General features: G+C 53.1%; 2 protein-coding genes across 9 annotated transcripts in view; one reads left to right on the top strand and one right to left on the bottom strand.

The window, feature by feature from the left end:
- Positions 1 to 240: 240 nt before the first annotated feature.
- Positions 241 to 7,407, bottom strand: LOC120749861 (low density lipoprotein receptor adapter protein 1-like). 7 transcript variants are annotated; one of them, XM_040057762.2, is made up of 9 exons: positions 7,297 to 7,407; positions 5,566 to 5,708; positions 4,941 to 5,053; positions 3,896 to 4,010; positions 3,418 to 3,490; positions 2,891 to 3,003; positions 1,921 to 1,973; positions 967 to 1,007; positions 241 to 804 (listed from the first exon to the last, which is right to left on the bottom strand). In XM_040057762.2, exons 1-9 carry the CDS (start codon positions 7,379 to 7,381, stop codon positions 647 to 649), a joined length of 894 nt encoding a protein of 297 aa, XP_039913696.1. In that variant the 5' UTR covers positions 7,382 to 7,407; the 3' UTR covers positions 241 to 646. The 7 variants fall into 7 exon arrangements, with proteins under 7 accessions (XP_039913696.1, XP_039913692.1, XP_039913694.1 ...); XM_040057758.2 differs by lacking the exon at positions 7,297 to 7,407 and having other exon boundaries at positions 5,566 to 6,893; XM_040057760.2 differs by lacking the exon at positions 7,297 to 7,407 and having other exon boundaries at positions 967 to 1,004; positions 5,566 to 6,893.
- A 191-nt stretch (positions 7,408 to 7,598) lies between these two features.
- IFT172 (intraflagellar transport 172) overlaps positions 7,599 to 13,669 on the top strand; it is a 36,867-nt gene continuing 30,796 nt past the window's right edge. For both annotated transcript variants that reach the window (XM_040059093.2, XM_040059092.2), the window contains exons 1-7: positions 7,599 to 7,637; positions 7,846 to 7,989; positions 8,084 to 8,196; positions 8,674 to 8,713; positions 11,243 to 11,308; positions 11,670 to 11,749; positions 12,910 to 12,997. In XM_040059093.2, the coding sequence (XP_039915027.1) occupies positions 7,599 to 7,637; positions 7,846 to 7,989; positions 8,084 to 8,196; positions 8,674 to 8,713; positions 11,243 to 11,308; positions 11,670 to 11,749; positions 12,910 to 12,997 (570 nt within the window). The remainder of the gene's footprint in view (positions 7,638 to 7,845; positions 7,990 to 8,083; positions 8,197 to 8,673; positions 8,714 to 11,242; positions 11,309 to 11,669; positions 11,750 to 12,909; positions 12,998 to 13,669) is intronic.

The following is a 13,669-nucleotide window of genomic DNA, read 5'->3' as shown; positions in this document are numbered from 1 at the left end:
CCCAAGTCATAAAGGCACCCTGGGCCTTGGCAGCCCTCAGCACAAGGAGGAACTGCCCCCTCAGGGGCTTGCAGCCAAGGAAGCTGTGGGAGTTCCAGGCTCCATGAGCTTGGGGCACAGCAACCCTCACCACAGGCAGTGCAGAAGACACAGTACCCTGCATGCTTATGCATGGTAGCCATCCAGAAGTCAAACCCAAATGACAATAGTAAAAAACTCAGTTTATTTCTCTATAAAGGCAGAGCTTTCCCTTAAAAACCAGGGTCATTTCACTTGTGAGAGGGTATGGGGTTGAACTGCAGGGGCAAGGCCTTCATCACACACTGCTCCAGGCCAAGAGCTGTTGCTCCCTGAGAGTGTACACTGCCTGCATCAGGCAGGCTCAGAGCATGCAGGGTGGTCATGCTTGGCCTGGGAGGGAGCAGAGCGAGGAGCATGGGTCCCACAGCCCAAGCTGGGAGCAGCTGCACCTCGAGGCGGTTCATGCAGGTGGCACAGGACAAGGAGCAGCTGTTGCAGCCTGTGCACTCCATGGCAGCAGTGCCAGCAGCCCCCGTGCCAGGAGGGCGGCAGCAGGCACTGGCTGGCCCAGGTGCAGGCACAGGGTGAATCCTGAGTGGCTGGTCCGTTGTTGAAGAGATTTGGCTTAGCCCAGGGGAGTTTTGGGGCCAGCAGTCCTGGGGCCAGTGCTAGGGGAGTCTCCAACCTGTCCCAGCATGGTCCAGCTGTCCGGGGATGGGCCCAGGCGGTAGCACAGTAGCTGTGCTGTAGGAGAGCTCAATGGGGGCACACGAGGTATTAATTCTGAAAAGTGACGGAAAGGAAGACATGGACCATAAGGTGTACGGCTGGGAGCCCAGCACAGCCTGCAAGGGGAAGCAGACATTCCCAGGTGAGCATCAGCCCACCCTTGCCTTACAGAGGACATGTCGGGGGACAAGCCAATGCAGCACTGAAGAAACTTACCTGCCGAGCAGTGGGCTCCCCTCCCCAGCTCCTCCACGCTGCTTTGGAAGAAAACAGAGCATCCATCATACCCCAAGCATGGCCTCCTGAGAGACACGGCATGCTCGTAACCCTGACACAGCAGGAATGGCACAGCAGCAGCAGGCACTGGGAGTGCAGAAGGCCCTAAGCCCCCTTGCTACCAACCTCTCTTCCGAAGATTGCAAAGCCGTATCTCCTTCCCATCAGGAGCCCCATGTCCAAAGGGGTGGTGCTTCACTGGGCTACACATACAGCTCCAGTCTGTGCACACACTGGTTCCCAGGTGACATGGGATGAACCCAAGCTCCTGCCAGACCTGCCAGACCCCAGCTGGGTGGCCACTGCCATGAACTTGGAGAACAGCCATGATGGGATGGGCCTCACAGGCCCACCACCTGCACTTCTGCAGACCTGCAGGTTAATCCTCTGCTGCTGGACTATTCATCAGCTCCTCCCCAGAACAGGACACATATCATCAAGTTCAGCCCACGCCCCCAGTCCACGCGGAAGTCAGCCTGACCAGGCCTTCATCCTGGTCCAAACCCCAGGGAAATCAGGGGGAAAAGAGGGACAACTGAGTCCCATGGGAGAGGCATGTCTGGACAGGCTGGTCTCAGGAAAGACTGGCAGAAACAGAGCAAGAAACATGTCTGGGTGGATCCTGGGGGTCAGCATCTGTCCCCCACATCTCTGCTGCAAAAGCTGGACTGCACAGTCTGTTCCTCCACCACTCAACCCTCTGTTCATTTGAGCTCTCAGCTGATAGAAGCAGAGAAAGACCAGGAATCTTCCCTGTTGGTTCCATGCAGTTCTCCTCCATGATCCCACCATGCTCATGGCCCAAGCAGTTCCCTTTTCATGGGGCACAGAGAAGGCAACAAGGCAGGGATCACCAGAGAGATCCCTTAATACAAGCAGCAGCTCACCACCTACCCAGATAAGGTTTCACTGACATTATCATCTTCCTCCTCCTCCTCCTCCTCCTCCTGGCAAGCAAACAAACAAAAACCCACCATGACATCTCATTGCATGGGCAGGTCTATGCCCGGAGCGAAGCTGGGCTGCTCAGACCCTGTCTGGCCCCTTCACAAGACAGTCACTCCCCAGGCACAATACAAAGATTTCCCACAAGCAGTGGGGGAAAGACTGGAGTGCTGGGCTGCCAAAACCCTCTGGGCTTGGGCACAGAAGGACAGACAGGCCATAGCTCATCCCATGTCTCCTCCAGGTGCAAAGCCCCAAACACAATCTGTGAGCATAGACCATGCTGACAGAGCTGCTGACACAGTGCACCTCTGCCCAGGGACTGTGGTGGGTGAGCACACTCTGCAGCTGGAGGGGCAGGCAGAGACTACCAGGAGCAGGCTGCACACTGGTACAACCTCAAGCACTGCCAGGCTGGACTCACACTGGAAGCATGAGGCCAAGGACCAAGCATCCAGAAGCTCCCAGGCAGGGACATTGTGAGACCAGTATGACAATGCTCCGATTGCTGTGGCCATGCAGGAGTTGCAGTGCAGGTGGGCTGGGCTGTGCCTTAGCCCAGGCTGGCAGGATGATGATCCAAGAGTCCTCTCCTTTAGAGGCAGCTCTCACCCCAGCCATGAAACCACGTGCGCAGCCCAGGGCCCTGTGTGACAGGGCCAGCGGAGCAGCGCTGAAGCTGCAGCAGTGCGGGACCTGAAAGCAGAGCTCCTGGAGCACAGATACCAAGGAACTGTGCCTGCTGTGTGAGCCATACAGCACAGAGCATCCTCACATCAGGCTGCCATGTCCAATGGGGGCTGTGCAGCTATCAAGCGGGTTCTGGGAAGGCAGGAGCAGGGAGCTGCAGAGAGCTCAGTCTGTCCCTGCCTTAACTCCAGACAGCCCTGGGCAGGGGCCTGACTTGCACATACTGTACCACAAACTGGTGTCTGAAGGGAGCGTTCCCTGGGGGGGCTGGCTCACGGGGTCTGCCAGGCTCACTGCTCTCCAAGACACATGAAGGGTGAAGGGGCTGATCCTGCCTAGAGCCTGGGACAGGGCAAAAGCAGCAGTTAGTGCCTGCAACCTGCAGAAAGCCCAGCTGGGAATGTACAGGCAAGATTGTGGGTGAGGAACAGGGAATCCCTAGTGTGCTGGCAGGAGGGTATAAACAAGGGTGAGGGGCCACTGCTCAGGGCAGGTACCACCAGGCCCTGAGCTGGGCTACAGCTCAGGCAATGCACAGCAGTTCAGCATAGAGAGCAGGTACACCTCCCACTGCAGCCAGAGATGGAGAAGTGGCAGAGAACACAACCATAAGGACAACACTCTCTCCCTGCCTGGTGTGTTTCACCAGCCAGTCAGCAAGCCATCTCCCGCCCACATAGCCCAGGACAGGGTCCCACACCAGAGACACTGATTCCAGGGCTATGCAGAGAGATACATCTGAGAAATTCCTCCTACCTGCATGTGTTGCTTCCCAGAGATCCAGTGCCATCTGAAAGGCCTGGGCGACAGTCAGAGTCACAGCCTGGGCCTGTGTACATGAAAGAGAGGGAATGCCTGCTTCCACCTGGGCCCTCAATCCAGGATAACCCCACTGCCATGAAATCTGAGACCCTCCAGCATCCCCTGCTGCCTTTCTCTGCAGAACACACAGATGGAAGGCCAAGGCTCAGTTCTGTGTCTGTCTGCCCCTGGAGGCCAGCCACCCCCACGAGCAGACTCTCGGGAGCTTCGACAGGAAATCCTCAGGAGCTGGGACAGGAAATCCCCCTTAGTTCACTCCCTGCCTCTGCAGCACATGAGCACACCTTCTCCCTGGCTCCAAATCCAGCTGAGGATCGCAGAGGTAACGGCCTTCTCTCGCTGAACAGAAAGAAAACAGGCCCTTGCTCCCACCCATACCTCACGGAGCCAAGAGCAGAAGGCAAGTGCTTACAATCTTCTTCTTGGGTGAGAGGAAGGCATGGCACTCCAGTGCCCCGCTCTCCTGGCTCTGGGCAACATAAGCGAAGACTTTGTTCTGAAGCTTGTCTGTTGTGCAGTAGGAGATCCTGTGGGCAGAGAGGAGCTGTCAGGACAATCTGGGACCCCAGCACGGGACTTCTGCTGCCCTCCCAGCACATCAGCAAGCACTGCTGACAACCTGAGGCTTTCACCTGCCTGAGCTGACCAGGCAGCCCAAACCCCCAGCAAGGGCCAGAGGCTCCCTGGTACCTGCAGCAGGTAAGAGATTACTGCATCCACAGGCACTCCCTCCTGTGCCATCCCAGAGTACCCTGTAGTTTTCTGATGGCAAGCTCAACCCAGGGTGTGAACTCAAGCACTGGGACAAGAGGAGCACAGAGGGGTGGGTGATTTTTTGGGTGGGTGATTGCCTCCAAGGACACAGCTGAAGGCCAAGCAAAGGGATGGTCTGACCTGGCACATCAGCTCTGGTGCTGAGACCTACATTTTGCAGCAAAGAGATGTCCTGTCTCTGCTTCCCATCTAGCCACCACTGCACAGTTACTGCCTTCACATCCAGCACCCACAGACACCCAACCCAGCCAAAGGACAAGTGGCAGCAGGAGAAATCAACATCAGCCCTCACAGCAACTGCCTTTAGCCTGCCCAAGTAAGCTGTGATTTCTGGCATCCTGCAGCCAGAAGGGTGGTTCCACAGCAGTGGAGACAGACATGCAGTCCTGTCCTAACTGTGGGGCTTTCCAATCATGAGCCTCAAAATCCTGCTGAATGTCAGAAGAGACAAGCAGGGCACAGGAGATGATGGATCCTGGACCATCCAGGACCCTGCCTACACTCAGCCTCAGGCAGTGCTGGGAGCACAGCAGAGAGAGGGCACAGGCCTCAGGGAGCCAAGGAAAGACCTACGCTTGAAGGTACTACTGACAGAAGGCCCAGCCCTCCCTGGCTGCTCAAATTCCCATCAGTCCTCAGCTGGCTGCTGGGGAACACCCAGCCCAAACCCATGACATGCCCACCTGTAGATAGAGATGTTCTCCACCATCTCCTTAGTGTCTGCATCCTGCAGTGAGATGCCCCTTGGAGACACTGTCAGAATCACCTTCTGAAACTTGCGAGCTCCAACCTGTGCCTGGCAGTGGAAAAACACCAGCAATCTCTGCAAACCTGGCAAAGGTTTTAATCTCACCCCCTTGCTGGAAGGAGCCCCATAGACTCTGTACAGTATCACTCACGTGGATACTTGCTGGAGAGGCTCCTGCTGTAGGGATGGGACAGCAGAGTCTGGCAGTCAGCCATGCCCTGCACATAACACTCTTCAAATCCTGTTCACACTACTGTTCACACACAGAGGAAGTGACAGACCCCACCTCTCCCAGTACTTCACCCTCCTCTCCATGCTGGGCAGGCTCAGTTCTGCTCCCAGCCAGATTCAGGTGTGGGAGCAAGTGGCTGGGGCTGTCCTGCAGGAAGACAGCTTTTCCACAGCACACAGGCAGACACCAGTAGCCTCCTGCACACCTCCCTCCTCTTGGGAAGGGCACAGACCCTCACTGGAGTTCAGGGCTAGGACACAGGCACTTCCTGGAGTGTGGGGGCAGGGCTCTGACCCCAGCACACCAGGGCCCCAGGACTGGGTCTCACCGTGGCCACGATCCTGCGGATGGCAGCAGCAGCCATGTCTTCTCCTTTAGGTTTTTCTACCAGCGTCATGCCCAGATACTTGAGGGTAAAGCACATCCCCTCAAGCAGTGGCTCCTGCATATCAGCCCAGCTCTCAGGAAGCTCTGCAAAGACAGAAGCCTTTAGAAGCCGTGTGCCAGCAGCCACACAACTAGTCCTGTCAGAGCCAACCGACCCATGGCTTCCAGCAGCAGTGTTGCTCCCTGCCCCCAGCAGGACACTCTCCTGGCTCTGTGACACTCTCATAAGAGGAGAAGAAGAAGTGGGCAGTTCACCCTTGAAGCTTTAGTCATCTAGCTCTGGAAGTCCAGGCTCTGTCAGCAGACAGACAGTTCCTGCATATGTTCAAAGGGCTGAGGATGCTGCAGTCCTCATTGCTCTTTGCAAAAACCTTGCATTCCTGGATCTCATCTGTTTCATTACAAAACGTTCTCTGTAGTGCATTCACTTAAGCCACCCAAACTGCTGGTACACCTGAAGAGCAGTAGCATCCACTGCCACCTCAAATCAAAATCCCCAGATTGGACCAGTGTAAGCAAAGCCAAACCCCTTGGAATCTCATCTGCAGTAGCAGGCTGCCAGGGCAGGGGCAGCTTAGTCAGCACTTGTGATCCAAGCTCCGGTGACTGGGAAGCAACTGCACCACAGAGATGCTTGGTTAAGAAAGAGATGGGAATTGCCAAGGTATATACTGTTCACACTAAGCTAATACTAAGAGGTTATTTTCACCTCTTCCCTGGGATTTGCTCCCTGAGCAATACTGGCACACTTGCAGAAGGGTCCAACTCATAATTGGAATAATCTAAACCCACAGGGAAATCAGGAGACCTTATTTGCACAGCATACTCTTGCACAAGTGACAGCTAATCAGGGAGGCTGCCTGGTGCCATGCAAGCACCAGTAACCTCCACCCTGGGCAGCAGAACCCTGTGTCACTCCAAACTCTGAGGTCCATGTACACCAGCGCCGCCAGGGCAAGTGCTGCTGCTCCAGCAGAGCCTTGAGCAGCTCACTGACAACAGCGAGACATGGCCCTCCTGTGCCACATGGTGCCTGCGGGGGTCATGGAATCGTGGAGCGGTTTGGATGGGAAAGGACCTTAAAGCTCATCCAGTTTCACTCCCACAGGCAGGGACACCTTCCACTAGACCAGGTTCCTCCAAGCCCCCTCCAGCCTAGCCTTGAACGCTTCCAGGGATGTGTCCACGGGTCGATCCCGGATCCTGCCGGGCCGCAGACATCACGGGCTGGCCTGGCACACCGGCAGAGGATCAGGCGCGGCAGCCCGAGGGGCCCAAAGCCCGCGGAGATCGGGGAGGTCCCCGGTGCAGTCCAGCGTGTTCCAGGGCCTGGCACGGCCGCCCAGGCCCGTCAGCCCTCTGGAGCGGGCGGCCTCGATTCAAAAGTGGGACAGGAGGCGACAGCCCGGGAAGCGGGGCACGGAGGGCTCGGCGAGAAGCTGCAGCGCTGCGGTGCCCAGCGGCCGGCAGTGCCCCGGCCCCTTCGGCCCGACCCCCTCGCCTCCCCTAACCCGGCCACCCCTACGGTCGCTCCCTCCCCCTTCCAGTCTCCAGGTCCCTCAGACTGCCCTGCAGCAGGCAGCGGCCGTATTCCGAGCCCGACTGGGCCAAGCTGCGGGCTCCCCGCCCGGAGCGATGCCCGGCCCCGACCCCCGCATCCGTCCGCACTCACTGCGCCGCCGGCGGAGACCCAGGCCGTGCCGGGCGAGGCGCGGGCTCCGCAGCACGGCGCGCCCCGCCGCACGCAGCGCCTCCATAGCGGAGCCGGGATCGAGCCGAGCCCTGCCGGTGTGGCGGGGGGGGTCGTTCCCGCGGGCTCCACGCACTCGCGTCAGCGGCGAAGGCGACGAGGTCGCCGCGGCAACGGGGGCGGGGCGAGACGGGCGCGGTAGCGGCGGCGGAGCGGGGCCCGTGGGATCATCCCGGTCCCGTGGGACCATCCCGGGCACGGGCCGGGCCCCGGCGTAGGGCGCGATGCAGCTGCGGCACGTGCGGACCCTGCTGGCCCCGCAGGTCGGGCCGGGCCGGGCCGGGCTTGCGGGGATCGGGCCGCGGGGGAGCGGGCCGGGCAAGGCCGGGTTGGGGAGGGCGGTCCTGACCGGTCTGGGGCGCGTAGCGGCGACGCTGAGGCTGTAGTGTGAGTGCCGAACCGTGTGTGCCCACTGATCTGCGTGTGCTCATTGAGGCTTGCCGTGTGCCCCTAAGCTGTGTGTCCCCGCAGGACGGGACGGCGCGGGTCACTTGCATGGCCTGGTCCGCCAGCAGTGCCCGGTTCGCCGTGTGCACCGCGGAGCGCGTGGTGCTGCTCTACGATGAGCACGGCGAGCGGCGCGACAAGTTCTCCACCAAACCGGCAGACGCCAAGGTGAACCGAGCCGGGCCGGGGCCGGGGCATGGGCGTGGGCCGGGCAGTGTTGGGGCAGCTGACCTTCCCACGGTCACATCGACCCTCTCCACAGTACGGCAGGAAGAGCTATGTGGTCAAAGGCATGGCCTTCTCCCCGGACTCCACCAAACTGGCTGTCGGGCAGACGGACAACATTGTCTACGTGTACAGGATCGGCGAGGAGTGGTGAGTATGGGGTGGGGTCCAGCGTGCTCCGTTCCGCCCTGCCACGGGCTCCCTTAGCCTGATCCTCGCCCTGACACACTCTGCAGTGCCCTGACCCGCAGGGAGTCACACAGTGGTCCATGGGGAGCAGCGAGATTTCCTCGGCAGGAGACGGGGCTGTGCATGCAGTTAGCTGGAGCCTGTGTTGCCATCGTGTGTCATAGCTGGGGAGCCGTGGCACACACCTGCCCCACTGCAGCCTCATTTGCTGGTAGGAGTTGTGCTAACGACACTCAGAAAGGCAGTTCACCAGAATTTTGGAAGCTCAGAAGCTGAGGGTCTTTTTGATTTTTTTTGCCTAAAGTTGTGATAGCCTAGCAGCATGCAAAACTTCAGTGGACTGTGTTTGGCAATATCAAACCAGACTGCGTATAAACAGTAAAGTGACCAGAATATGTAGTGTTGCTTTTAGTAATTTTTGTCTATCTTTTTCTGCAGGGGTGACAAGAAGGTGATATGCAACAAGTTCATCCAAACGGTGAGACCCAGACTTCTGTTTGACTCCAGCATACGTAGGAAAAGACAATGAGAGGTCTCTCTGCTCTCACAGGTGTACTTGGCCAAACTGTACTTGGCCTTTAAAGATCCTAAGGGAATTCTAAATTCTGAGCCACCTATTGCTCATCAAGCTTCAGAGGTGTCCTAATGCCTGAATACAACAGAGTAAATTGTTGAATGATCAATGCAATCAGTTACAAAACTTTGGGGACTACTTTAGGCATCAATGGACAGATTATTTTAAGAGCGTTGAAAGGGAAAAATATGACTCACTCAGAGCCCAACTTTTTTTCACTAAGTTTGCAACTCTAAACTCCAAGATGCCTTATTAAACAAAATGTAAAGTGCAGAATTCAAACTGTGCAATTTCCACATGCTCTGTTGCTTCAGGTTTGTGATTTCTGTCAGGTTTGCTCCTTGGCCACCTTTGTGTTCTGCTGCTCTGATTCTGCCTGCCTGTGTCAGATCGCAATCTGCCTAGTAGGTGTTTGCCAAGGCTTCCCCTAAGATCTGTCTGGAAAAGGCAAAGGTGCTATGAATTCCTTGCACAGAAAACCATCAGAGTGAGAAAATGCAGTGCACTGACTACCTCTACCGCAGAGGCAAAAGTCCAGCAGCTGCCTCAGGCTTTCCAGGCAGGTGCCATCACCCCATATTCTCTGTGTCACCAAGAAAGTTCTCTGCAGGGAACATTCTTCATGTTCAAATCCCCAGAAGACAGAGCTGCTCCTGATGGAGTTGCTGGGGTCTCTGTTCCAGGCTTTCTCAAGCAGTCTCTCAGGTGAAGGGCAGCCTCAGCCTCTGGCTTGAAAGCTTACATCTCAGAGTTGGGTCACGGCATCCCGCTGTGGCTGCTCTGACTGCTCCAGGGAGCCCAGGGAATTCTGTATCTCCGGCGACTGGAAAGCCACTGGTCAGCCTTTGCTTCACTGTAGTTTGAGCTGCTGCACTGAGGGGCTGTGAGGATAGAGTGTCATGAGGAAAAGAGAGCAACAGGGGATTGGCATCCATTTGTCCCTTTCCTGAGCAGGGTGGTTATCCCAGGTGTGGGTACCTTTAGCCTCCTGGAGGGCTCTTTCCTTGTATACTGCTTGCTGCCTGCCCCTCCAGCTGCCAGCGCGGCAGAGGCCTGCTTACCTCTCACAAGCTCAGATGCTCTGCGTGGCACGTGTACAGGTTTTTGTATTTTTAACGTAGAAATTCAGTAATTTTTTTTCTTTTATTCTCTCATTTCCCCTTACTTTCTTCTATTTGTAACACAATAAATCCCTTATCTTTTCTGGTGCTATATGTCTAGGGTTTTACCACTGTGTCTGGCTTTCTTCTGTAACTAAATATTGTTATTTACAACTTTTTGAAATGTTCAGTCAATATGAGAGATCATTTGTTGAGCCCTTTCCCTCTCCTGCCACTGGGCTCTCTTACACACACAGTGATCACAGTGTGTGATCACACGGGCAAGACAAGCCTCCCGCTGAGGGTCAGGAAGACAAACAATGAGCACATCACCTCTCTGAGGCTTGTTCCCAAGCATTTGTTGTGTGAGAGTGGAAAACAAGAGTCTGACAGATAATGAGGGAAACACACAAATTCCTGGGAAATGGGTAATGAAAATGGTTCTTGGTCATTGGTTGAACATTTATATTATGAACAGTTTGGTTTCCTTGAGACATTTTGTTGTCCGATTGTAGCTGTGTTTGCTGATACGGATGATCAGAGCAGGGGTGGAAGATGAGATTAATAAATGAGGGTGTATATGTATCTTAAGCAGTCCCAGATGATTAAAATGGGACACAGAGCCAGTGAGGCTGATGCTGGTGGCACAGTGCCAAACACCAGCCTTCTTATTGACTAGAGTTCTGCAGGGTAGGTGTGAAGGGCTCTCGTAAACTTTCTTGGCCCTCTCTTAGAGTTGGGTTTTGTGGTCAGCTTTATTCATTCTGACCCCACCTCAGATTTTGAGAATACCTTTGGTTTGGATTTGGTGAGCCTGTTTCTACCTGACCTACTTGGTAGCATCTAATAGCCATCTTACTCGTCAATGAAAAAATAAAGACTGTTTCTTATTCATCAAATAAAGATCCAACAGACAAATATTTTCATAGCTATTGCAGTTGTCAGAATGAAATTATTTTTATATTTCATACTTGCTGCAAAAAACCTTTTAAAACAGCCATGATTTTATACATTCACCAATAACATGTGGCAAGCCAAGCACCTCCCCAGTAAAACTCTAAAAAGAGCTTCAAACTGAACACATTCATCTAACTTTGTTGCCCTTCCGTAGTCCTCCTGAGCTCAATTACTTTGCACCAGCTCAGTATTATCTAGTTTAAGCTTCAGCAAGCAGTAGGGTTTGTCCAGTATCTTCAGCTACTGTAAGGCCTGTCCAAATGTGTCATCTCTCATGCCTGCGTAGTGTCTGTTCATGAGCTATTTTAGGAGGCAATGGGGCAGGAAGCTCAGTAGGGTGGAGCTCTTACCTCTCTTTTTACCTCCTCCTTTGCAGAGTGCTGTAACCTGCTTATTGTGGCCAGCAGAGAATTTCATTGTCTTTGGTCTTGCTGAAGGAAAGGTAGAGAACCTTATTTGCGTGACTTTCTTTCCCCTGCTGGGTCTGTCTGGGTCTGCAACTGGCTGGGCTGAGAAGTAAGAGCCGTCACTGGGTGCCACAGTAACAGCAACAGAGGGATTACACCATGGACTTGAATTTTTTGATTCCCAGTTATTCCCTGGACATTCTACTGGATCTTTTGGATCTTTCTCCAAACCTTTCTAGAAATGTGGAAATGTGACTCCAGCTTTTCCACTTTTATAACATGCTGGAAGGCAATGAGCTTCCTGTGATTTCTTTCCCTGGTAGTGAACTAGGAAACCTCTGGGGGAGATCCACATTCTACAGACAAAGGAAATACTGATCATTTTCTCTTTCTCAGGTTCGCTTAGCAAATACAAAGAACAACAAGTCTTCCACCATTTATGGGACAGATTCCTATGTGGTCTCACTAACTTCTAAGTGAGTATGGCATTGCTTTGGCCTGCCCTGCTTTGGCTCATTCTCACATCTGCTGCTGGCTTGGCATAACAGGGGCCAGTGTGGGAGGTTGCCAATGTCCTTTTGCTGTCACTTACTTGTCAAGATAGTAACATAATGTGCTCTCCAGCAGGAATTCCTTCCTAAAATCTGAGACCTGGCTGTGCCACATGGGCAGTCTGGCTATTCTTCAAACGCAGTTAAGGATGAAAGTTTCCACAAGCTTACTTACATACACTGATGTATTTGAATCTGACTATAAGAATTACATTTGTAAGCTTCATCTAACTAATAACTAATATTAGTTGTGTTTAAGGCTATAAAAAGTAAGAACATTCTGCCAGATAAAAACCTTTTAGAAGGCTGTAATTAGGAAAATAACCACAAAGTGCAATTTAAAATTATTTTTGTTAATAAGATTTCATTTTAACTATGTTAGTATTCTTTACCCAAAAATTTAGATGTGTCATGGTCCTAGGAGTGGAATTTTCACTAAGTGCTGTCATTCTGTTGGCTGATACGTGATTACTGGATTGCTACAGTGTCTGTAGAATTTGTATTCTGTTCTTGATCTTCTAATCTTCATTATAAAGTTTCTCTGGGTACATTATCTTTCTCATCATGTTTCTTTGTCTTTGCTCTCTTCTCCTTGCTTGTGTCCAGAAGTACAAGACATCAATGCTATAAAAAAATGGACTTAGGCCTGGAGTTTTTGCCCAGGTGTTTTTTGCCTACATTGTGTTTCTTTTAGGGATTCCCAGTATCATAATATCCAGCCTCACTTCTGGAACAATTCCAGTGTAAAAGCTGTTTGATACACATTGCTGCAAGCACTTGTGAACAGAGTCATTATTCCACTGAATGTCACTTAGCTTCTGGGTTTTAGTAATGCAGAAAGTTGTTTATTGTGATTTTACATGATGAAGATATGTAACTGGTCTCTCTCCACTCTGGGTTCTTTTGTCTGCTTTCTTTTTACAGACACTTGCACAGGTACTCGATATTTTTCTTGTCTTTGGGGAAGGTTCCTTTGATGAGGAGCATCAACCATGATCCTGGGAATGGCTGCTCTGGGCAGAGATATGAGTATAAAGGTGGAAGTCTTACTGTAATGTTGCATCATCCTGTCTGTTTTTCTGCAGCGTGTCGGGGAGGGGAATCCTATCTGGCCATGCAGATGGAACCATAGTGCGCTTCTTCTTTGATGATGAGGGTTCAGGTGAATCACAGGTATCAAAGATCTTTCTTAAGTGAGCAAAATTCCTATTTGCACAGCCTTCTTCCCAGCTCCAGAGCTCTGGAAAGGCATCAGGTTGTGGAGGGAGTGGAAGTCTGGAGAGGAGCTGCAGGCTGTGCTTGCTAGCAAAGATTTTGGGAAACATGAGTGGAGGCAGAAGAGTGACTAGATGCTTTGGAATACACTGAGGGCAGTGGTAAGGGGGGCATTCGTGTTTTTGTGTATGAGGCATAAGGCTGTTTAGGTGTCGGGAAAGATCTGGTGTTCAAGTGTCCAGGAGAATAATGCTTAAAGAGGTAGGGTTCATGGAGTGGCTGCTGTTGTCTCCACACTAAACAGTGTGTAGTTACCACAGTTACTGTTGAATATCAGGCTCACATTTTGTCCTTCGACACCCAGCATTTCCCCTGAGCCTCCCGCTCCTCTCTGTGCTTCAGGTTGTGGTGAAGGGAATTCTGTTCTCAGATCTTTTCTTTTGTCTCCAGCTGAAGCAGTTTGAGCATGGCTGCTCTCTGCCATGATATCGTGAAGATCCATTTATACTCTACCGTGTTGGGAGTTCAGTCTTAGTCTGGTTAATGGTATCAGTCTTCTAACTGGCATTAGAATTCTTCTCACACAGTTAAATGAATGGAATAGTTGATGCATTGCTCAGTTCTGGTTTC

This window comes from Hirundo rustica, chromosome 3 (assembly GCF_015227805.2).
Source record: "Hirundo rustica isolate bHirRus1 chromosome 3, bHirRus1.pri.v3, whole genome shotgun sequence".
In the NCBI taxonomy this organism is placed as follows: domain Eukaryota; kingdom Metazoa; phylum Chordata; class Aves; order Passeriformes; family Hirundinidae; genus Hirundo; species Hirundo rustica.
Note: the sequence above shows the minus strand (reverse complement) of the source record. Positions and strands in the feature narration are given on the sequence as shown.

Bases quoted from the DNA above. Each gene is read 5' to 3' on its own strand.
- LOC120749861 (XM_040057758.2), bottom strand. From the start codon at position 5,850: ATGAGAGTGTCACAGAGCCAGGAGAGTGTCCTGCTGGGGGCAGGGAGC. The intron at 4,011-4,940 runs GTGGGCATGTCA...CTCTGCCCACAG, and splicing joins GAGAACATCTCTATCTACAG to GATCTCCTACTGCACAACAG. The intron at 1,974-2,890 runs GTACAGTATGTG...TTTGCTTGCCAG, and splicing joins CCTTCAGACACCAGTTTGTG to GAGGAGGAGGAGGAGGAGGA.